The sequence below is a fragment of the Chaetodon auriga genome, chromosome 16, assembly GCF_051107435.1.
Source record: "Chaetodon auriga isolate fChaAug3 chromosome 16, fChaAug3.hap1, whole genome shotgun sequence".
Classification (NCBI taxonomy): Eukaryota; Metazoa; Chordata; class Actinopteri; order Chaetodontiformes; family Chaetodontidae; genus Chaetodon; species Chaetodon auriga.
In genome coordinates this window covers 1,740,327-1,765,000 of record NC_135089.1, presented here as the reverse complement: position 1 = coordinate 1,765,000, position 24,674 = coordinate 1,740,327, and the positions used below count along the sequence as shown (strand labels likewise).

At 43.6% G+C, this 24,674-nt stretch overlaps 1 protein-coding gene across 2 annotated transcripts in view; it reads left to right on the top strand.

The window, feature by feature from the left end:
- The window catches only part of grin2ca (glutamate receptor, ionotropic, N-methyl D-aspartate 2Ca), a 55,020-nt gene that overhangs the window by 5,742 nt on the left and 24,604 nt on the right, over positions 1-24,674 (top strand). Inside the window, exons 2-3 of one of the 2 annotated variants that reach the window (XM_076751942.1) lie at positions 11,537-11,981; positions 23,414-24,015. In XM_076751942.1, the coding sequence (XP_076608057.1) occupies positions 11,553-11,981; positions 23,414-24,015 (1,031 nt within the window). In that variant the 5' untranslated portion in view covers positions 11,537-11,552. The remainder of the gene's footprint in view (positions 1-11,536; positions 11,982-23,413; positions 24,016-24,674) is intronic. The other variant, XM_076751943.1, reaches the window with a different exon arrangement.

Sequence of the window (24,674 nt, the reverse complement as noted above, 5' to 3'; positions counted from 1 at the left end):
GCATGTATCTCAGGGTTAGCGGCTGCTTCGTCAGCTCTCCAGCTCTTCCACGAACACTTGGAGCCGATCTGCTTAATCAATTGTTAAAAGACCAGACCTCACGCCATCTTCAGTGTCTCCGCAGACGGAGAGGAGAGGGGAGGAGGCTGACAGGACACAGGACAGGCAGAACTCGAGTGTTGGGGAAAGCAGCCAAAGAGAATAAAAGCACGCCGGGCATCCTCGCATGGACAACTGTTTCAAATGGACACTGCGCTGATTGACAGCCAGTCACAAGCATCCGGGGCAGTAAAACGTTTACTGCAGGGGAGGGACGGAGGTTGCGGGACATCAGAGCAATTTATCCAAGGTCATGAGAGAGGAGTAGTAAATTTCACTCAGATTCAGGCAATGCTGCATCACCACGTGATCCTTTTCCCGCCAGTTTATAGAGACCTGACAGGCCACTTTTACGTGTTCGAGCACAGATCTGTGCCGCGATACTGCAGGTGCACCTGTCCTCGGGGCGCTCTCATGCTATGCAAGCTATCTGATGAGATCTTAAACTCGGGGCAGAAGAAGTCTGGCAGGCTGCGTTGCTCTCCCTCCCCAAGTTTATGGCTGTGCTCACGGGCACAACAGAGACTCCGGGCCCATTTATATTCATGGCGCAGCGCCGCTTGCACCTCGCCTAACGTCCTGTCCCTGTTGAGGAGGAAAACTGACACGCCGTGGGCTGGGGAGGGGGGCACCTCCTCTCTTTCCTTGTCATTCTTCTGCCTCTTGTGGATACTGACACCAACCTGAGTGTTTGCGCGTGTGTGGCGCGGGTGGGTGCATATGTAATTTGTAATACGGAAAATTGATTAGCCTAATTGCATTCTATTCAAAGCTGCGTGTGCGCCGCTTAATTTTTCACAATTAGCCCTGAGCGCTGACACGGCGGAGAGCGTCTCCGTGAAAGATGATGACAACGATAACCTTAGAGATGACGCCTGCAAAGTGGGGGGGGGGCACTGGGCGTCTGCACAGAAAGAGCAGTTTGCCTTTGCGTGATGAATCTTAAGAAATCAGGCTGGAAACTCGCTGCAGCCTAACAAAAAGTGACACAGGGCGTCCTGGCGGCTCGGTCAGAGGCAGAGTGTGACTGTGACGTTGTTACGGTTTATTCTGGCTTCCTTTGGCACATGTCTCCTCCCTCCCTTTCCCGTCCTTCTTGTCACTCTCCCTTGTCACCTAACAAATAGAGGCAAAATGCTCAACAGACCCAGAAAGATGTTCTAAAAAAAGGCACAACTCTTCGCACTAGACTGCTTCTCCGAGTTGCATCAACACTCTTCCCAAAAGATGAAGAATTGTTTTCACTTTCCTGGAGACTCTTTATCGCAGCAAAAATCAATACGTCATCTCCAGAGAAAACTATAAAAGCCAGAGATGTTTATGACACGCTCTGATTGCTTTCCATGGAGCAGTTTTACATGTTTTAGCTGCAATTAGACGGACTGAGCCGTGATCCTTTTTCTGATTCTGCTTCCTATGAATTTCCCTCATGAAAAATATCTTTTTTTCATTCATTAATCAATATGCCTGACATTAACGTTTACTTTCAAGAGGCAAGTCGAGTCAAGGTTGTTTAAGAATAACAATGTGATTTGGGTGAACTGGCCCTTTAACCGATTTCAGTTTAAAGGGTTTATTTTCCACGCGCATGCTTTAAATGCATAAGCAGAGGGCCGGAGAAAGACAACATTGTCAGTGCAATTTATAGCACAGAGAGGACAACAAGGCCACACACACACACACAAACACAACCACACAGGATAGATTAAGAACAAAGTGGTATGCTCATATGTGGATTAGAGCATGTGTATGTGTGTGTGTATGTCAAGGATCAGCTGTATGTGTGGGCAGAGTCAACTGGGAGAGCAGGCTGGTGACAGCTGGACCGGTGGCAGGGGTGGAGGGGGCGGTCTGGTTCTGCACGGGCAGCCACGGTTTCAGCTTAACCAGGGTCTTACACTGATCCCTGCTCCACATACGGACGCGCATGAGGCTGAGCGCACGGGCCGCCACACACCGACAGAGGACACTTCCGCCACCTTCCAGGTCACCTACAGACACAGGTTTACAGCCAGGTCGGCCTCGGCCTGCAGGGTCAAAGTAGGAATATTAATATCAGAGCGCGGTGTCGGGGCCCTTAAGCCTCAGGTAAACATCCACCCGTGGGTGATGGCAAAATGGATTACATTCACAACACCATTGTACTGTAATCTGCAGCCTCCCAAAGATTATTACCCTGCAAACACTTGCCCATACAATCTGTTCAATCTCGCCTTGCAGCCTGCTGACGAAGCGAACGCCCACTGATGGGGTGTTGCACTTGCAATAAAAGTGATATAGCAAAGAGGAGAGATATATATCAAACATCTGTCCAATGACAAGCGAGCGCACGGACCTGCGTCCTTGAGAAAAAAAATCCCGCTCGGGCTTTGACGTAAAATGATGATCCTGGTCGAGCCGCGTTGATTTATTTACCGCAGCATCAAACTATTTAGACGTTTTTTGACAGTTTTAATGTAAAGCCACACAAAAGACTCAAGCTGTGTCACATGGCCACGGTTCAACTGTGCCGGGGAGGCAGCCGTCAGCACTAGATGGGATTTCAAAGACAGAACTGTAATAAAGCACAACTACATAGCTTTCCATCTGCTGTGGCATTTAAAACCTGCTGATCACGGCCCCTCTGATACTATAGAGTCAGAAAATCCAACTGCTCAGTTCTGCTCCACTTCTCTCCTGAATATTTAAATCCTTTAATGCACAGAGACACCAGCCAAGGCCTGAATACCCTTCAACTGATTCCTCATGCAGTATGTGAAAATGTATAAGACACTTCAGGACCCTCTTAAAGTACAACCCCCCAGCTCTGGTTCAGACACAGCAGTAAAGATCACATCAGATTTATTGGGATTTCATCCGGACAGGTTTTCATCCGGTGGCCGATCAATCACCTGTCGTGTATAGTTAATGCAGAGGCGTGCATGTCTTAAATAAGTCTGCAGTTCCAGGGCAGAAGTGAAGGTAGAGGGTCTGTGACAGAAACCAATATCAGTGAGTGAATCTGCTTCAGGTCCAGGGGTCAGCAGAAACAGATAAATCACATGTGGTTTGGACTGAAAAGCCTCTGAGCCGCAAACGCTGGTCACTGGCTCGGTCTTATACTTCTTCATATGACAGCATGAGGCTGCCAACTAGTACAAGGCCATGATATAGAAACTATATCGTAAAGAAGAGAGCAGTGAATGAGCGGACAGGTTTAGAGACGGCCAACGGTGACCCATCACAGATATTTCCTCCAAATGAGTCCAAAAAACAGACACAGGCGTCTGATGTGAGCTACAGCTGACGTGTGCCAAGCCACCACCTCCACCTCTACAACCTTGTTCTCCATCTCACTACGTAAGAGCCACAGTGGGAGATGTTGTAAAAGAGGATGATTTTCATTCCTTGTATTACAAGGATTGTATTCGCCTACAAGAATAAAACTGATTGGAGGAGGTGTAGGTACTGCAGGAGTGATATTATTGGCTGGATGATTTAGCTTCATTGCACAAAGGTCTAAGAGTTCATGTTACAAGGCATCTTTTTTGAACATCAGTCCACCACGACCTTCAGGGATCTCGTACCAGCTGTTACTTGCATGTATGCGCACGTTCTGCGGCCGCATGCCTATTTCACAGTGTATTAGAACAGAACCAACAGATGTTTATGTTTTCATGTTCGCATAAAGCATTAAAAATATGACCAAGACTGGCTGCCTGGTCTCTGCGTTAGCGGCACTAATCACACCATGAAAGACGTTTACTTTTTGTTCCGGCAGTGTGGACGAGCCTGTCCTCGCAAACACATCTACACACATCTACAGACCGTTCTTAACAGCTTTTTTGTCTTCAACACTTCATGTCTTTATTGTTTTTTCTACGTAGTTTTCTTTACACAAACAGAGACACCACAGAAGTGGAGGTGAACCATGCAGTTCAACACATTATCACAGAGATTTCCCAAACAGTGTCACATTGTGACTGAAATAAACAACTGTGCAGCTCTGGGATGTGAGCACATACAGAGAAGTGCAATTTTTTGTTCATTAATATTTGATTAGATATTTAACTTAATGGCACGGATGCAGGAGTTGTTTGTGCACTCTGCTGTCCCACAGAGGTTTTCTAAATTCAGCTTTGGCTTCGGTGTTTGTTTCCTGAATGTCTCATCATCAGGAAGTCCTGAACGAGTAGCTAACCAGAGTTTTTATGTGGCTTTAATTTAGAAGGTGGAGGCTGAAGCACACAGTTTCATGCTTCTTTCACACTGCTTCTTGTATGGATGCAGAAAACTGAATCTGATGGAAATTCAGTCATTAGTTTGAGAGGTTTGCTGTCACTAGCTTATCTAGATTCTTCACTCTGATGTCTAAATGTTGGGCACTGCCAGTCCTACAGTCACAAATGCCACACAAGCGGCTAAAAAGTGCACGGTGTGATCGCTTTTGGTCGTGTTATTGGTGTTTGTTACTGGAAATTAACGTCGATATTGATTGTGGCCATTTTTCTCTGGGACTTCTAGAACAGTGCAGTCTAATTGTTATCAGGACTATTGGAATTGAGAAACTGGTCTAGTCCTGTTAATTAACTCCATTTCCATTACTCAGCGCCTCAGTCCATGTGGAGCTGTGCCCAGACTCAGACTCATGAATATAAAGACCGGCAGTTGTCTTAATGCATTTCAATAGAGCTATAACAAAGCTAACAGCGTGTTTGTTGCTTCGTTGTGACTCTGCATTGGCCTGTAACTGATGTTATAAGCTGTTCAAATGTTTTAGAGGACCAAGAGCAGCCAAACAATTCAAGGATAAATTATGAAGTGAGACTAAATTTGGCTTTGTTTGAATTTGTCTTGTGACGTCCAGCGATCGTAGAGGATAGCAGGGATAGCATGAGATGTAGCTTTATCTATGATGATGATCTGGCTTAAGATCTCATTCAGATTTCCCCAAAATGATGGGTCGAGACCTGCAGGAGGGGGTCAGAGATAGATGCTGGGCTGCAGATATATCCACGATTTTGGCTTCAGATATTGTTGTGTTTGTCAGAGATGGGTCACAAGATACTTAAGATGAATCACATGTGGACCAGAGGAGAGGAGCTTTGGATGTACCGCAGCTCGAAGGGCAACTGAACACACAAAATGCTTGTGACTTGACATTGACTCAAAGCCGTGGACACACGCCAACTATGTCAAACTGGGGGTATTTGGACGCAGATTTTTCTGGCTTGTCGCCTCTTTTAGCTCGCACTGGACTCATGATGCTGATGAACGTACAGATTAGTTCAATGGATGTCAGGAGATTAGCATGGCTGTATTTAGTTAAATGTGTTCATACAGGTGAAGGCAAAAAGAGACCTGACCACCGTACATATGTGCTGGTAAATGAGTGAAGGTCAAACTGTTCTCATTACTATTAAACCAAGAGGTTCCACACAAATATCAAGCTCAGAAAACATTGATCCTACTTCAGGGGTCAGTTACACTGAGCTGCAGATTTACTGGGTAGACTGATGTAATTTTAAAATAATTCAATAGTTGCACAATAAATCCCACCTTTATAAATCTTATATACTGAAAACGGACGCATGGATTAACTGTAGCACAGAGCTGACAGGAACATATATTAATATTGACTAAGCAAACATTTGGTCAGCTGCTGAATTTTCTGATTTCCTAACGTGTCCTAAAAACATATTCCACACACCAATTAGTTTCAAGTCAGTCCTGAAGATGACAATAAGTCCTCCAAATAAATTCAACAACAAACAGTCCCTGTAAAGGTTTTCTGATGACCTGTATCAGCAGGCTGTCATCACTGCAAATCACCTTTTAGAAACGGTTTCAGGAGGGTTCATATTTGTCTAAGTTTGTCTTAAAACAGTGACATGCCCATACACACTGAAAGAAGTTTATGTCCATCATACATGTCTCCCTGCCCCCCTTGAAATATCTGTGTTTGATAGAGTTTGACCCTACGCTCGGGTTTGGTTAGGATTCAGCACAAAGAAGGGTCGGAGAAAGACTGTTGGTGGTTAAAATGATAGAAAACAGGAAATAAACAGCGGCCCCCTGCGTTAAAGCTGCGACATGTCATCAAGCCATTAATCCACACTGACAGCCCCCCTATGAAGCTCTTTGGGGGTATAAGAAGACAAAGGTCGTAACTCATGTGTCAGTTAAAGCTAAACGTGTTGTACTTGAAAACAAATGGCTGGTGCCGTTCTTCTTAGGGGGACAGCGTTAAGAGACTCATAACACGTTTCGGTTCTCAAGCCAAGCGTTAAAGCAAATATTGATACAGCATTATCATGGAATCATTTGTATGGTGATGCAGCAGATCCGCGATGGAGGTCGTGCTTAGCTCTCTGCTCTAATTAGTGACTTCGCTCATTTATATAATGAACATGAACTCACTTCTGCTGTGACTTTGCTTTTGTTAATTACAGAAGATTGCAGCTTAAGTGGATGGGAGAAATGAGGCGAATGGTGTGCTGCTTTATGGAAAAGTCCTATCAGTTTCCGCATAATTCCCAGTTTACCAGTAGAGGTCAATAAAGGTCATAGATTACTGAAAGGCTCTTGGAGCATGGTGCAGTATCAGAAACTGTCCTGAAGGAGAAGCTGGACTGTTTGGATGGTCAGCAGTTTTACAGATAATGACACAGAGGAGGATGAGTTTATCAGCGTGTGAGCCGCAGACACAGCGCGCTGCAGACGCATGGACGAGCGTATTGATCATGAAGCAGAAGACGGGACAGGTGCACATTGTTAAACAGCTGCAGCGCAGGCGTCATGCCCAGAATATAAAAGCCGTCATTAAACACTGCGCCGATGAGACCTCACTCCTCAGCCAGATGTATTTACCGCTGCAGCCCCACGTTAATGAGCTGGATCAGGAATCAGTTGGAGGACTTGACACCTCAGCAGCAACTCGTCAATAAGTAGATGGCAATTATTTTTTTTATCCGACTTCACAGTTCATATGGTCAATATCAGAAAATGAAGGAGAATTTCAGTTTACAGGACACAGTAACATGAGCCCGGAGAACGTGTTGTGGGGACGTCCAGCTGTTGCAGCAGCCAAGAAATGGCCTTAAAATAAAAACGATTAAAATTAGAATATAAATAAGCTACTTACAGCTGGCACAGAGGCAAAATGAATGAGCACAGGTTTCCGAACAGAGAAAAATATGCAGTATAAAATAAGAAAAACAATCGAGAGGTAAATTATATTATGAAGAAAACCAATACACACAGCACACTGAGCCAAGTGTGTGTGTGCTCACACTCACTGAGTCTGCGAAGGCCATACATACTGAGCAGGAGCTGTCAGTGTGTGCAGAAAATCCTATTCACCTTATCATCAATATTCAAGCGACAGGAGGAGCAGATAGCACATGTGCAGGCCGAACATGCAGATGTGGACAACTGCGTTATTACCTGTTCAGCTTATCAAACCGTCCAGGTATCAGCAGCGTGAAAGCATCCCACAATAAACCACAAGCAATGAAAATGATGTGATAGTATGATAAGACCCCAGCGGGTATTTTACATGCAGCCTCTGTCTTCACTTCCTGAATGGCAGCTAATTCTGTAAAGAACCTGCTTCCACCATATGTCACCCACTAGAGGGGGATAAGCACATCTTAAATGTTTGTTAGTCAAACAACAGTGAGGAGAGAACACAAAGACTGCCAACGAGCGACTGCTACTGTTCAGGTACAGCTAATTAGTCTCTTATTAAATCTAATCACCCGTTATTATTTTCACAAACTTCACATCATCAATAGAAGAATTATGAAGCAGCTTCTTCAGTCACATCGCTCTTCTATACCTGCTCTCGTGGACTGGTGCTGACTTTGGCGAGAGCCCAGGAGGAGAGGCTGTAAGAAAAGCTTCAGCTGTTTAAATAATCTGCCGCTGGGAGACTGTGCGGCGTCTGTGTACTTGTATTAATCATGTTGCAGGAACAAGCATCTGCTCAAACAGTCACATTATGGGGACTAACCTCCCAAACTTCCTCAAACAGTTTAGGCTGAGAGTGAGAGTCATAGGATTATCTGAATACTCAGATCATAATCCTTATGAATAAGCCAACTTGCACACATGTACTTGTTGAAAGTTTGTTATTCAAATTAAGAGAAAAAAGGCTGGTCTCCCCAAAGCCTTCAAAGATTTAAGGCTTTTTGTTTGGGTTTAGGCTAAGGGTTAGCTGAATGTCAGGACGAGGGTTGGTTTAGCGGTGTGGAGGTTTACGGTTAAGGTGCGTCATTCATGTGAATATGCATATTGTACTGCATGTGTGTACTGCTGCAGATGTGACTGTGTTGCCGGGTATATTTTTCCCTTTATGTGGAGAAATTTGACTCATGCATGTTGTTTACTGAGTGCAGTCTGACTTGCCCTGCCTGCACAAACACATTGATCATTTATTTACACGTAGCCACTCAACATGTGTGTTTGGCAGATCAGAGGACTGTTCAATATTCAAAAAGCAGTAAAAGTGCAAATGTAACCAGGATGGATCAGCCAGCAGAGCAGGTGGTTTGAGACACGTTCTAGCCTGACAGTGAAATGGTAGAAATGCATCATTACTGCTTCCAACAGCTAAAAGTCTGTGGAAACAGCCACGTCCAGGTCTGTGCTCCTGTGATTTTAAGTGATAATGACATTGAAATCATCTAAACATTCAAATTCTCTATGCATAATTATCTAATGGAAAAGGGAGAGCAGCTCCATCAATTCTCATTGAGTGAACTGAACAATCTCGGACACATAAGCACTGTCGAGTAATACAAAACACACAAAATAATATCCTGTGCAGATATCAGTGTGTTAGTACTCCCAAACTCTGATCTGCACTGGTATTTCTTTATGTACTTCATCAAATACAGCGGGGCGTGGAGGGGGCCTGGAAGTGGCCCAGAGAGAAAAACAAAGAAAATTTAAAGGTCCTTGATTGCAGTTAGTGAAACATGTACTGAGGCTTCTGACACACACAATTCAACAAAAAGGCAAACTTTGGAACGGCTGTGTGTTGGCTGCAGACAAGCAGGCATAAATAATGAATTACATATATTAACATGTTAGTCTATCATGAACTATGCCTTGAGTGAGTATCATCTAGCCTAATGATTTAATATTTAATAGCATGTGATTACATAAAAATGGAGTAGATTTGTAAGAAGCTTACGTCGTATGGGTCATAACAGAGGATCTGTATATAACATGAGGACAGCAGGGTTTTGGTAGTAACTGACTGCACTCACTTGGTGACCAGGTACAGTGTGACTCTGTAACAGCGTCATGACGCAGACAGCGACCTGCCCCTTACAGCACCTATCTTGAATCTGCTACAGCCAGAGCTCGTGATAATTCAGCATGGACGTACCTCGTCATGCATCCTCCATCTTTAAAAAAATCTCTCAAACAATGGATGTCCACAGCGACTTTTGATCCTCAAAATCAGAGTGAAGCCTTTAGCCGTTGCATACACAGGGATGTTTTTTGGAGGATTTAGCCCGAGCACACATGAAAAGCCTCTTTCCTTTATGTATCTGTGCAGTTCACAGATTCAGCTGATTTTTAGACTTGGAGGGGTCAGTGCCCGCCAAATCTACAGAGCCAATCTGCAATTCAGCTGCGTCACAAAGCTTAGCTGGCTGCACTGTGCAGGATGTGAACATTAGACGAGGTATACTGGAAGGTACAGACAGCCAAAATGGGTTTGTTGTTACTTCCTTCCTTGGTATTAGAAAGCATGTTGACAATAAAAGGCCTTGTCACAAAGTTATTGATGACTCATTCCCTGTTTGGTTTAATTCTATATCCACCCCCCCCCACGATTTGACCTTCATACATCTGCCTCAGCTGTTTCCCCGCCTTGATGAAACACATGGAAGGTCAAAGCTTTTAAGCATTTTGACCACGTACGTTAGTCCCCGTCAAAGACATTAACCCTAAACTATTCCACTGCTGTCGCAGCTCAAACATGGCTAATGTCATTGAAAGGAATGTGGCAGATGCCCTCTCACAGTGGGGACTAATCAATTTATAAAATGATTTACGAGGCAGCGCCTACCTGGAGAATCACATGTAGGACACAGCCGCTACAGCTTCCCACGCACGTGTGATGTCTTTTATTTGGATTTCATCATGTGACACGACTGGAAAAACAATCCCTTGATAAGTATTCTAGAGGCCGACCAAGCAGGCGCCCCTGCCCGCCTGTTTATTTGCCTGCCTGTTTGCAGTGTTTTCTAAGAGGGGCTCACTGCTCAGTCCCACACAGGAAGTAGAACATAGAGAGAAGTGTGCCACACAGCTACACTGAGCCCTGTGCAGTAGCCAAATCTCTTGATAAGTTTATACACTACAATCAAGCCGTAGGCCATGACGCCCGGCAGGGATTACCAAGGGATTACAATATATTCACCCCACTGGGATTCCATCACATGGTGGATCAGATCTCTGTGACAGGGGACCAGTGTGCAGCACTCCCTCAGGGCCACAAACACTACTGTGACAGATTTGACAAAGAGCCTAAGTCTGTCTGACAGCTCAACACAAACCGCTGTCTGGCTACAATGTGAATGTTAAACTAACGCTACAGGGTTTGACATCACGGCACTCTGCCATGGTGTTTCTCCTCCATTACCTTCCAGAGGGCAGAAAGCAAAGCAATTAGGGGTTTGGAAGAAATTAAGATAGTTTGGCCAAGACTTACTGGTTGCAATCCAGTCCATTAGTGATGCAACACTGCACAAAGAGCTTGGACTTTTTCAAAGGCCGACTCGGGGATTTGAATCTCTTTGTAAATACAGACTTTGCTGTTTGAATAATTAAAATGTCAGTTTCAAAACTAGAAAAGAATAACTTTCCCAAACAGCTTACAAAATCATAATAATGAGACTATGGATGTCAATTAATCTGCATGGCCAAAAGCATGCACGCAGACCTTTGGCAGATTAAGTTTGAATGCTTTGGGCCGCGGAAAAAATTAAGCAACAGCTTCAAAAGTAATGTCACGAGAGGAAAATTATAAATCCTCTTGTTCTCCATTTGTTGCATTAAACACTGGACACCATCTGTTGGGTTGGACCACAGAATACAACAGCAGCAGGGTGGCAGCTGCCACCCTAAGACACAACAGCCTGGCCACAGCCTCATGTTGCACGCTGACACAATCTAAAAATACGACTCTGGGCTCCGTTAATGGGCTCTTACACTGTCTTAGTTATGGCAGGCAGGCCAGCGCACTGAGCAGAGATGAAGCTAAAAGGTCATTAATCAAAATAAGCCAACTCTAAACAAAAGGCAGTTTGGTTGCCCGGCCGGCTGAGATTACTGAGTATTATGACAACATTTCAGAAAAAGACAGCGACTGGTTCTGTGTATCTGACATGTCAATCCGCTGTGCCGACCCCTCCCTCTGCTCTGACCCCTCCTCCAGGCAGTAGGTGACTGAGATGGGCGTTCGTCTAGGCTGCTTGAGCGACTCCCCGTGGTGGCCGCCGCCGCTGCTGCTGCTGCTGTTCTGCACTGTGCCCTGCTGTTCAGGAAGGCCGTTCGGGATTCCCATGCCCTCTGTGAACGTGGCGGTGGTGTTCAGCGGCTCGGCTTACCAGACGGAAATTAAGGGGCGCCTAAGCCGGGAAAACTTCATGGACCTGCCTCTGGAAGTGAACCCCATCACTGTGCTGGTCAACAACACCAATCCACGGGCACTGCTCACCCGCATCTGCGACACCCTCTCCACCAACCGCGTCCATGGCGTGGTGTTCGAGGACAACGTTGGCTCAGAGGCCGTGGCACAGATCTTGGACTTCATTTCCACTCAGACAGCTGTGCCCATCGTGGGCATCAGTGGAGGCTCTGCTGTCGTCCTGCCATACAAGGTCAGTGTGGGGACAGGGGACGGGTAGTAAAGACCTGGTTGGGGTTGAATCCACGGCCATGACTTGTGGGACCCTCACTGAAGAATGTAACTGGAAAACTGATCAAACTATGGCCATTTCATTCATATTTTAACCCCATAAATTTACAAAAAACTACATATTAAGTATTCAGGCTGGAACACAGTGAGTCGCAGAGGACTTCAGAGAGATATATTCTGGGTAAAGAAGGCCACTTGGAAGCCTGAGGAGCCCGATTAAATCTTCAGATAATCTCTTACTGCTATCACTCACAGTCAGCAACTCATATAAGATACTTCAGCTAAACAGAAAGCTGTATAAAGTAATGAACACAAGGAATGACAGGACGAATACAAATTATCGGCTGTTAAATAGCAGCAGTGATGCCACCAGCTACAGTCCACCTCTGGGTTGTAAATCACATGTAATTTTCCTAATGTTATAGGCCAAATGGCAGACTCTCAAATTCATAGGCAGACAGGGGCAAGCCAATGGCTTTTCATCATTTCTCGACATCATCCTGGTTTGTAACTGCCATAAATTCCAAGTTTTAGGAGACACAGGCAGGTGCCGAGCAACAGAGGTGGGTTATAACAGCCCCAGATACTGCGGATCAATGAACCAATTAGAGAGGGCCAGCAAAGTAGTTTCATATATAGAGAAACACTAATAACTCACACTTCTGTGATGAAGTGAGAAAGTTAGTTAATTTTTCGCTAATGTGGAAACCACAACTTTTCCTCTCGTCATCAGTAGAGCTACATCGTAGGTAACATATTAACAAATTTAGATTTTTGTTTGACGTGTGCTATAAATCATCTGGTGGACTACGAGAAAAGTCATCAGGGTCACGGCAGAGGAACGACATCCTTCCACTTTGATTCTGAGATCTCGTTTTCGGCCATTTGTTGTCAAGTTCTCCATATTTTCACTGAAGTTAGATAGATGCTTAGGTCTGTATCTTAAATATCCAATTAATCAGTTCAAACAGAGTCTGCAGTAGAATCGGTGTTAATTACAACCGCTAAGGCAAAAATGAAGTTTTTTTTTTAATCACAACTCCTTTCAAGGTGCAGATTTATTTTCTTGGGAGCAGTCAAATAATCACAGGCCCACACGAACAGTAATTTCAGTGCTAATTACAGCAGCCGTAATGAGCATCAGATGGATGGACAGGTACAATCTGTCATTTTAAAGCGACTTAATGACTAATAAATATCAGAAATACCAATTCGCTCTGGAATGCATTAGAGCTGCACAAGTTTCAAGAAGAAAGAAATGAATGAGGGAACTTTATCAAGGTCAAACAAAAGACATGAGTCCCTCACATGTTCATAGTAACTGATGCATTGAAATCAGGGTTTAGTTGGTCACTATGTACATATATTGTGGTACTGCATTAGTACCACATGCAGCCCTAATTGTCAGGTGAGGTAAACATCCATTAAGCTGCTTTTACAGTTGAAGCTGGAGGGTCTAGCACTGCATTGATCCATCTACAGAAGCATGATCACCCACCACAAAAGGCTCAGCCAGAGACACCAACTATAATCCTTTCAGAATGGCTTTTTTCTGGTGCCGCCTGCAGAAGACGACGCTCGGCATCAGAAAACATCACATGATGAAAACTACAGCTTGCAGCCCAGCGACAAGATTCTTTCAGATGATAATCTCTAAAGATTTAGGGCAAAGTAAACAGTGCATGTTAGTAACAATGATTTATTAAATGCTACATGCACAATTTTGGAAAAAAAAATACACAAACAGAGAGGAGTGGGTATCTACATTAAAGATGTACTGAGAACAGAAATTCAATATACAGTAACGTTACATATAGAAAATATGCAGTAGGATCTATGGTGAAACTTCATCGTTCATCATTTAGAGAAAGTCTGTTCAATTTAAACCATCAGAAAATTACATTTAACCAAAAACGTGTGAAAACATGTTCATGTGAAAGAAACAAGCTCATATCGTCAGCGCATGAAACACTTGAATGAAGATGCCGCAGATAATGAACAGAAGGGGTCCAAGATCAGATCCCCTGTGGGACACCACGAGAAGCTCCCATCAGACGTCCACCTGTCTACATTACTCTACCACATCAGTAGAGTAGAGTAGTACTACTAATAAATAAGTACTCTAATAATAAATAACTGTTCTTTTCTCTTTTCAAGTGAAAAATATAAAAACATAGAGCTTCTACATCTCTTTTAGAAGAATTAAATAAAGCGTCACTTCAGATTTCTTTTCTCCTCTTTGTTGTTAACTGCGTGTCACATCTTAAACAACATCAACACATCTTAACAGCTGAACAGCTTTAACGGCTCTTTTTCCCTTTCTTTTCCTCTCATATGTATCAGAGCAGTGCTTTATGCTTCACATTGCCACTTTTAATAATCGCCTCTGGCAAAATATGAGACATACTGGTGTTGAACTGCCCGTGGGAAGAGTGAATATGTAAGAGTCTGTCCATTCTTGATTAAAAGCTCTGTTGTCGTCGTCTACTTTTCTCTCTTTAGAGCACGCCATGTAAAATTACTCTGCTCTAACTTGTTTCTCAGACTAACTAACGTTATCTCAGTGACTCAATAACACAGCGCTTATCAGAATGAACAGATTTGACTGGCTGAGCAGCATCACGTGAGATAATTAACAACACATACAACTGGCGTGTGAGTTTCTCAAGTATTTTTGAAAAACATGGACCGAGACAGGCGTGTAAGTACAAAATGATTTGGTCTTCAGATTTATAATTTGCAACTGTGACATCAGTTGGAAATAACATAGCAGGGAAAAATTAATTTGGGTTCTGTTTTTAGCTTCATATCAATGAACTTCCTAAAAAGGAACAAAATTCTGAAGGGAAGAACAAAACTGTTTCAATATAATCAGAAGTGATTAAGCAACTGATGCTCCAAGCCATGAATCTTGGATTAGAGTACAGCACTATCTATTAGATATACTGATTTTGAGTCTTTCGGCACTTTCCATTTTGTGAGGAACAAGGAGATGTTAGAAAGACTCCAGTAATTTCCTTAATTCATATGGTTTATAGACAGCTCCCCTGTCAGCTGCATCCATTTCAGAAAACATGTTGGGTGATCTTGCCATCAGCATGGCTTCTCGACGGCAATAAAAGAGATGTCACTCAGCAGTTAATGCCTCCTGCTGCTCATCTGCATTCTAACTATTCTTACTTGAGGACAGTAACAGCAACTCCATCATAATAAATTACCAAATAAACAAATGTAATAAGAAATGAGCCTAACGACAAAGGCTGGCAGTTGTTATAATGAATGACTGCTTTTCATCAGTAATTAGCCAGAGAGGGAAGTTGAGACCATTAATATATGCTGTGCAGTGAATGCATTGAACGTGCCTTACAGAGCAGTGAGTGCATGCATTATTAATATGGACGATTCCAGTTGGAAACCAACCGTAATCTTCTGCTATCCACTGCGGGCCTTTGCACATTTTTCTGCCTCAGCTCATAGTATGACATTTTTTGGGCAAGTAACAATTTCCTGTAGTCTTGGGGCCTTCACGCAGTCAATGCTCCATCTTTGGTTGTACATGCTTTGGCCCTTTCACTAAAGGTCTACATGGTGATCATTGTCCCATAGTCAGGAAAGTCACTGCTTCCTCCTCCGTTAGTGTGCAATGAAAATCAAATTGTAGGAAAGGTGTTTTATGGTAGATTAAAGTTATGCTACTGTTGCATTACTATGCTGCTGGTCTGTTTTGAAAGCTCTTATTTGCTTTGTTGCTGGTGGGAAGCTCTGACAACCAACAACACTGTTGCATTCACAAGCTAAAGCTTAGTAAAGCTCTATATTGTAAAATCAAAATAGACAAACTATAAGTCAACATGGATCATGTGGACAAGTTACTTCTTTTGAAGCAAAACTGTCACCGTAAGTACCCGGACACCCCAGCATGGAAGGCTTTTCAAAGACCTTGCCCATGTGACGAGTACATTTTGAGCTCATACAATCAGGGGTGGTTGAAAGGTTCAATCTCCAGCTTCTACTGACCACATGTCAAAATGTGGTCAAGACACTGAACCCTAAACTGCCTGTATGGAAAACATGCCTGCCAAATGAATGCAATGTAGATGCAATTTTATGTCCAAGATCTATGGGTACGTTTTAAAACATATTACAAAATCTGTATCTAATGGGACAAAACATGCAGACCAGATTTGAGTAGTTAAAAAATTACCGACTGACCACAGAAACACTTAAATGCTTATATAAGGCCTTATGAATTCAGCTATCACAGATTAAACAAAACTGGAAGCCTGAAAATACAAAACCAAGCTTTGGAACAATTGATACCATTAACAGTGAATATAGATAAATATACTACACAGAATTTGGTGCATTTATTTCACACTTTTTAAGACTGCTGAGCTCAGTTTACAACCCATCCGTGACATGTTGCGTCAGTTCAGTAAGCGCTGCCAACAGCAGGCTGGGGGGAGAAAGAGGGGTCTGTCAGCATATCTGCTTAACATCAAAGGGACCACTATAGATTACATCACGCCAAGGGAGCTGGAGTAGTGGCATTTTACCTCTGGGATCAGTCTGTCAGAGTGATTACAGCGGAGCATATCACAGGATCCATATGGCGGAAGTCCAGGGTTTTACAAGTGGAAAACAATGGACTAGCAAGTACTGACGCACAGCATCACTGCAGTCCCTGTTTCAAAGTAACATTAAAACTCAAGGTTTGAAACATCAGTACGAGCTTTTCTACTACACAAGTATTTGTGTCTCAGTAACAGGAGGATAAATTGTACTTGAAATTCTCTGCATTTTGGTGTCTTACAACAGCATACTATGAGTCCTTACTACAGCTGATTGATGGGGTGTGTACAGGTGAGCACAGGTTGTCAAAACGTACTATAGTAAGCCCCTTCTTGGTTGTTGATATAGTGCGTCAGAGAGCATTATGTGTGTGTATGAGTGTAGTCGTACAGCATTATGAATGCATTGTAATTCTCTCTGAATGCCCCGCTAACACACTATAGATGTGGTCTTCAGAGAAAGTGTTACCACATTATCTTTAATTTGTCATTTAAGTGCTGTAAATGTACCAATGCGCACATGACAGTTGTGCACCAGATACACACAATGAGTTTGGTCCAACCCTCTTTTGGGTCTCTTCACAATAATCAGGGACGCCGCCCGTCGATTGATTTATGGGACGCTGTCAAAGGTAGTCAACAAGGCAATGAAGCTCATTCATTTTTCATGCGTATCACTGAAAGCCGAGAGTTTGATCTCTCCGGAAGTGACAGCATAAAATTAGGTGATAAACCGATTCCTGTCCCCAGGACATTTTAGTTTGTTGATTGGTAACATCAGAGGAGACGTGTCATTATCCGCTTCATTTTCTATCCCAATGACAAAAAGAAATATAACGACGACCAGCGAAGGAACTAAGATGAAGACTTGAAGCATTAAGCAAAGTTAACAGAAAGAAAGCCCAAAGAAACAAGCTAAAACACGGCTGCATGTTTGCCAGGACACAACAGCACAGAGCTCCAACAAGCAGTCCAACCTAAATGACAAAGACAACCTCAGGAAAAAGTGACACCGGACTGGACAACTGGAGGTACTGAAAGTTTAGTGAAAATTCCTCCTCGTGTAGGTTTTACTACAGTCTTGTTGTGGGATGGTTGGAAAAAGCTGTGACAAATCCCTGAACAAATAAAGAAAGAAAGAAATCCAGCAATGTCCTTCACAAGTAATTATACACTCAAGGGGCTTGTTGTAGCTTCATAGTTCCCGAGCAGACAGCACGAATTGTACTTTCTCTCTCATTATGCATCTAGTTCAATATCCTGACCTAAAATACAAAGCAACCTTTGAAGGATTCATTGTGCGGTCTGACAGATCACATCCTCCGAGCCACAGCGCTGTAAGTGGACAAAACGTCAGTCAGACACGAGCCAAACTCTGACTGTCTTTGCGGGAACATGAGCCCGAGGCTTTTCTCAGAACTAGAGCAGTTCCTTTTTCCTCTGTCTGCCTTCGCTACGACCTGAATTCACTTGTCTACCTCCTGCTGCATTTTAAAACCACTGGCACAGTTACAGTGGAGCCTGTCTAGACTACGGTACAGCAAGTACAGAACAGTCATACAAGTGAGCGGAGGGAGTAAAACAAGGTGGTTAACAGTGAGTCAGTACATAGGTGCATATGCTAGGGGTGGACAACATGACCTCCAATTTATAGCACTTTATTTTCCAGTTACTACTATATCATGGTATCCCAAAATAAAAGGGATACTCCATTCTTCAGAAAGAAAAAAGATTAAAAAAACATGCGTATTGGCTCCAAACAGGAATGAAGAAGAAGTGCAGGCCTCATCTTTACTGGACCATATTGCAGATTAATTAGTACATGTAATGTGATTCATCCTCAGAGTTAGACAAGGATTAAGCGTCTCAACAGCATTTGTATGGCAGAAAACCCAAAGTATATTAAATAAGTACAACAGTCAGTGTACCATGGGGCCTGTCTATCAAGTGCACATACATACAGCAGCAGACACACAAACCAACACTGCACGCAGCGGAGGAGGCTTTCCTGGACCGACAACCAGCTGAGCCTGTGCTGCAGTACAAAGTGCAGAGATAACGTTAGCCCTGGCTTAGCGAGACGACACAAAGAGCAACGTGAAAAAACAGCTTCCCACATCCAACCTTCTTCTCTGGTTATTTAATTGGCTTCAAATGAGGCTTAATGTTCACAGTTTCCTTTGACTGTCCCTCCAAATTCAATAGGCCAGCACTGCTCCAGCACGTGGGTCTGCAATAGATGCCATTAGCCACAACAGCATCAGAACGTGCTAATGCCAAATTCAACAGGCTAACAAGCAAAATAAAGAGTAGAGCAGTGTAAAAATGTCAAAACTTAAAGGCTCTAGGTTTGTAGTTTGTATTAATTCACCCTTGAGCTTCAGTTCTGAAGTGAATCCTGATTTATACTGGTGTTGAACTGGTATCTGTTAATCACCACCCCTAATATATACAGTGTGACTTAAACTTTGTTCAGGAATTTTTTTTTTGTAGTGACAGAACTGAAGGAACTTTCCTTAGCCTGAACTCAGGGCTGTGAGTGCCTAAACACATATGAACTTGTATATAAACATATCTCGTAGACTCGTGCATGTGCACTGACTGTCTGAATATCTCTTATCAACACTAACGAGCAGCACTCAACCTTTGAAAACACGAACTTCATTGGATTCTGGTTCAGTCCACATCATCTATCCAGCATCATAATCTTGGTGTTTCAGTGGAAAATGGCCAGGGTGTTGTGTGTCTGTTCCTGGTTGCCGTGCAGGATCTACGTGACGTCAGCTGCACAGGAAGGTGGTGCCAGGGCATTTCCTGCTGCGTGGCGGAGGCAGACATATGTCGCAGCAAAGAGCTGTGGCCAGAAGTCACTCTAATAGAGGGAGAGAGGGAAACCATGCACTGCTCTGTGTTCCATATCTTCAGTGCTAATTTCACTCACTGCCACAACACATTTACCGCAATACATAATTTCATTGTGGCTTCAGCCCCTCTGAGCCAAGTGACTTTAATCTCTGGTTTCCTTTAGATTTTTGGACGCATTCCAGTTCTATGAATAGACATCAATCACCTGAGTCATTCAAATAACCTTCAGCTATCCAGAGAGACTTTTTCAGAGCAGGTAAAGATGGCTGTTTGTATATTGACCCTGTAAATTCTGAACAGAAGTATTGGTTTTGGTGAATAACAGCTGTGGTTTAGAGATAATCACTGCTTTACACCCTCATCTAACTTCAACGGCGTCCAGTTCAAAGCATCTAAAAACTAATCTGGCTGCAGAGCAGTCGTTCATCTGGACAGTCAGTGTGAGATTTGAGCACTTCATGCTTGGCAAAATGTTAAAGGGTTAAAAAGTAAAAGTTCAGTGTGCATATGAACGCAGCGTTTCTGCATCTGTGTTTGTAAACAGACGTGTGTTCTTCTGTATATTTCACCCTTGTGAACGTAATCTCAGCCTTGAGAAGCTAAGCTTTCCACTCAATGGCCGTAATCTTCTTTGGGACTGCAGACTATTACTGTGAGCTTCTGTGGACAACACTGGATGTACAGCTTACCGACTGAATACAGTCATGGTTGACAACAATTTACATACGACTAATCTAACATACATTAACCACGGCATTGGACAATATGATCATTTATATCGTGAGATGACAGAGATTTATCGAGCAGAGATTCACTTTGCTCTTTGTCCAACCTCTAATATCGCTCACTGTGTTGTGCATTCAGAGGATTTCTGTACAATTGTGGTAGAAGTACCTTCAGTTTTCAGTATTTATTCCACTGAATTTGTCACAAACAGACATTCCATTTGGTTAATTTATGTATAAAGGTTTCTCAACTGAATGAACCCAAAAACAGTACTTCACATATCTATCTCTGTTGCATAAAATGATTTTTTTAATTATTACCATAACAGATCATTTAATTCAGGGTTTCCGGCACCCTAACCCTGATAATCAGTGATAGTACGTCACACTCACACACACAAAATAAACAAATGAATAAATTATTCACACATATATTTAACCAGTAACGAGAGTTTCAGCTTCGTCTAAGTCCATGGAGTCTGGCGACCGTGATTCATCACGTTGGGACCGCAGAGACAAAGGAGTTTTTGGAGAGAGATCAGGGACGAACAGGGATGGAGCGAGGAGAAACTATGATGGCAGGACTGTTGCTCCACCCTCCAGGGTGGCTGTTGGGAACAGGTCTAAACATTTCTGCCTTTAGATGAGGTTGTGTAACACACTGTCGGTGTGTTCAATCCAGTCCTACTGAACCCTTTAGTGTTCTGTGAAAGGCGATCGCTGCTGGTGGAGGATTCATATCGCCTTTGTTTTCGTTGGATTCCACTCCACCGTATGCCTTGGACAGTGCTGTGCATGCTCTGCACACTGACAGGGCGGTCGTGACTTCAGGCTTTGAGCTGCAGCTGAGCCTGTGGTAATGCCCCGGGCTCATTTGGACTGCGCTATCAGCCTGCTCTCTGCTAATTGAGCTGTTGAGATTGTAGTTTGCAGGGGGCTTTACTCTGACAGACCCTTGGGCTAGTAAGCATGCACAAGGCATACAGAAACTCAAGCGTATACATAAACACACGCGCACACACACACACACACACTCACTCTGAAACATTAGCACCTGTTGGGGAACAAATTGATTGTGCACCGTTGCAGATGCTGGAACAGGCAGCAGCACGCACACGAATAAGAACAATAACGCTGGCAGATTTGTTGTAGGGCAGCGAGGAGGAGGAGAAAACAGGTAGATTCATACGATCTTCTCAAGCTCCTCCGTGACTAACCTGCGTACAGTCCCTGCACCCAGTATGGATGCATGCAGCCAGCCGGCCTTCACTGCAGTCTAATCCATCTTAGTCCACAGCAGCCCCTTTACACTCAGCTGAAACCAGTTCCTAGTCAAGATGCTGATAACCGAACGTCATTTATGTGAATATTAAACAGTCACACACGAGACCAGGCATTTAAAGATATGAGCTCTGGGTTTAATTTAACGAATTAAAAATGAAAGAGAATAATTACCAAAGAATGGATATTATTCCTTCTTTAAATTCATAGTAGTTGTAGGTTTAGGTACAGTTCACATGTTGTGAGTCAGGCATCTTCTCTTTCAATGAATAAATGAATGGTAAATTAAAAACTAAGCATGAAAGCCCTTTTTATATATATAGCTACCTCACTGTTTGGGGATACAAGAAGTCAAAGAGGTCTGAAAAAACAAGGGCAGCGAAACAAGGCAACAGAAAAAGAAAACGTTTTCAGGGGCGTGAGCATGGTACAGTCAGATGCACAAAGTCAGTGGATTTAGCCGTGACGTCTGAAATCGTAAGATGCTCATACATCACGAGCTGGCCGAACGTCTTTCAAGGACAACAGGGAGACAGGCTGAATAAGATCACAGGACCGTTTGCAGTCTCAGGATACCTGACCCCTCCACTCCTCAGCTCTGAGGGCCTGGAGCTCAAGATAGAGTTTTTCCCCAGAGAGGGAGCGGGTCAGGAGGGGGGCCACCTACCTATCAGTCTGACAGGCAAAGAGCTTTTATATAACAAGATCCCACCAGAGTCAAAACACATATTCCTACTTCAGAGAGATTCGAGGTAGAAAAGTTTTCTAAACCCCTCAGGTTAATGTTGAATTTACACAACATACTCTAATATCTTCATACACTCAGACTAACGTTATTACAACTGACTCTCAATTTAACGATGTTAGTTTTGCAAAGCGATGTGGGAGTAAAGACGAGGCCGAGGAATCTGCTGAATCAATAATCTGTGTTGAAACTAATGGTTCTACATGTGAGAAGCATCGATCCATCACTGTCACGTTAATTATGACACCTTGGTTTGATTAATATGAAGAGAAGGTTGAGATGACTGGCCAGGCCTCAATATGATACAAAGATTGTTAGCGGTTGTTTGTATTTCAGTAATTATTCCTATTATGTCACCCTTTAAAGGACGTTTCTAAGTTGAAACTAATGCCTTTATCAAATGTAATTAAAATGTTTATGAATGATTGATATAAAAAAACAAAAGCAAAAGTTAAGTCTCCTGCAATATTAAGTGTGAGTAAGTCATGAATTATGGGTTTTTATATGTAAGTGTGCAGATCTGCAGCTCTTTTCCATCTTTTTTCTTCTATCCTTGGACCTTTCAGGTGCCTCTGACCACACCCTAATCAGTGATGTCATAGCAGGTGTTTTGATTGGACAGATTCAGACTTTCAAAATCCTGGATAACACCGGGTACTGAAAATCTCAAGGGAAAGGTATCAGAAACTACAAGCTGCTACAGAGCATTTTCCTTCATCTCCAGTTTTTTGTACTAACACAGGTAACAGAAAAGCCACCTGAAGGCCTCTCTCAAGGTCACTGCGTTAACAGACAGAGGAAGCGCAGTGCAGACGCTGGCCGCAGTGATAGTGCTATCCCTCTGAATTTGCAAGTGTGGATGACGGCCTGTGTTTGCACGGCAAAAATAAGACATGAGAGTTTAAGTGATGAATGGGTCTGCAGCTCCTGGAAGAACAAAACAAAGCAGAACCACTTAGCCTGTGTCAGAGCTGTACTACAGACCCTACTGGATGGGCAACTCACTTCTCTATGTGTGATTTGTAACCTCGGAGGAATCAAGAGGGTCCTCCAGAGATCGCACGGCACATTATGCAAATTGAATTAAGAAGTGTTAATTTTGCTTGTTAGTCAGGAGCAAACTGCACGCAGCAGGTTAACCAACCATAAAGGTCTTCATATATTTTCCATCCCCTCATGATAATGTTGTGTCTTCCTCTTCCTCCAGGGTGAGGGCTCCAACTTCCTCCAGCTGGGCTCCTCCATCGAGCAGCAGATCAACGGCATGTTCAAGGTGATGGAGGAGTACAACTGGGACAGCTTTGTGGTCATAACCAGCCTCTACCCGGGCTACGAAACCTACGTGGATTACATTAAGTCCTTCACAGACACCAGCTACTTCATATGGGAGCTGCAGGACGTGCTGACCTTCGACATGTCCGCCGACGGCATGAACGACATCCGAGCACGAAGGCTGCTGCAGCAGATTGACGCCCAGGTGCTGTTGGTCTACTGCTCCCACGAAGAGGCTCAGTACCTGTTCACCATGGCGGCCGAGGCCGGACTGGTGGGGCCGGGCTACATCTGGATTATCCCCAGCCTGGCAGTGGGGAACCCGGACATCCCCCCACCGGACAGCTTCCCCGTGGGGCTCATCAGCATCATCACAGACCGGTGGAGGATGAGCCTGAGGAAGAGGGTGAGGGACGGCGTGGCCATCGTGGTGAAAGGCGTGCAGAGCTTTCGGAAACAGAGAGGCTTCATTCCCGAGGGTCACAGTGACTGTCACAACCCTGTCAAGCCATCTGCTAATAATGACACTCTGTTCAGGTAAGATAAGACGCTGGGGCCGGGGGGGCCGGGGGGGCCGGGGGGGATTCAACACAAGCTTGAGAGGACCAGGCCTCTATATGTAACAGTCTTATATTAGGTTTTATTTCTGATATTCCCAGTTTCAAAGTAATATTCAACATATTTTATATTGTTATATATACTGTTTTTTTAATTTACTGTTGACGCTGCTTCCTGTTAATTCAAATTTACACCATGTTAATGTGTCGTCTTGGTAAATTCAGTAACATGTTGAATTCCACAACACTAATCACGAACATCTCACTGTACTTTAGCTGATCTTGTTTGTTGTAGTCAAACGTAAACTAGACACCAAGGACAATATTTTCATTGCAAACTGAACCCCTGAGTCCTTGATGCACTCAATGTGAGCCACACGGCAACTGTGCAAGATCAGCACAGTGAGCCAAAGCCAACAAGAACACAATTTTTACACCATTAAACAGCTGTTTAATGTCAGTTCTTTTACATAAATAGCCAGACCTTAGCTCCCTGCTTTCCAAACACTGACTCTTCCAATACATTCATGCAAGTGTTTTCTGAACCGTCATTTCTCTGGTCAGGTTTAGGCTAACTAGGCCCTCCAGCCTCCCTCCTGAGAGGTTTTGTGGTGATATGGCTCTACCTTTGTCATTAGT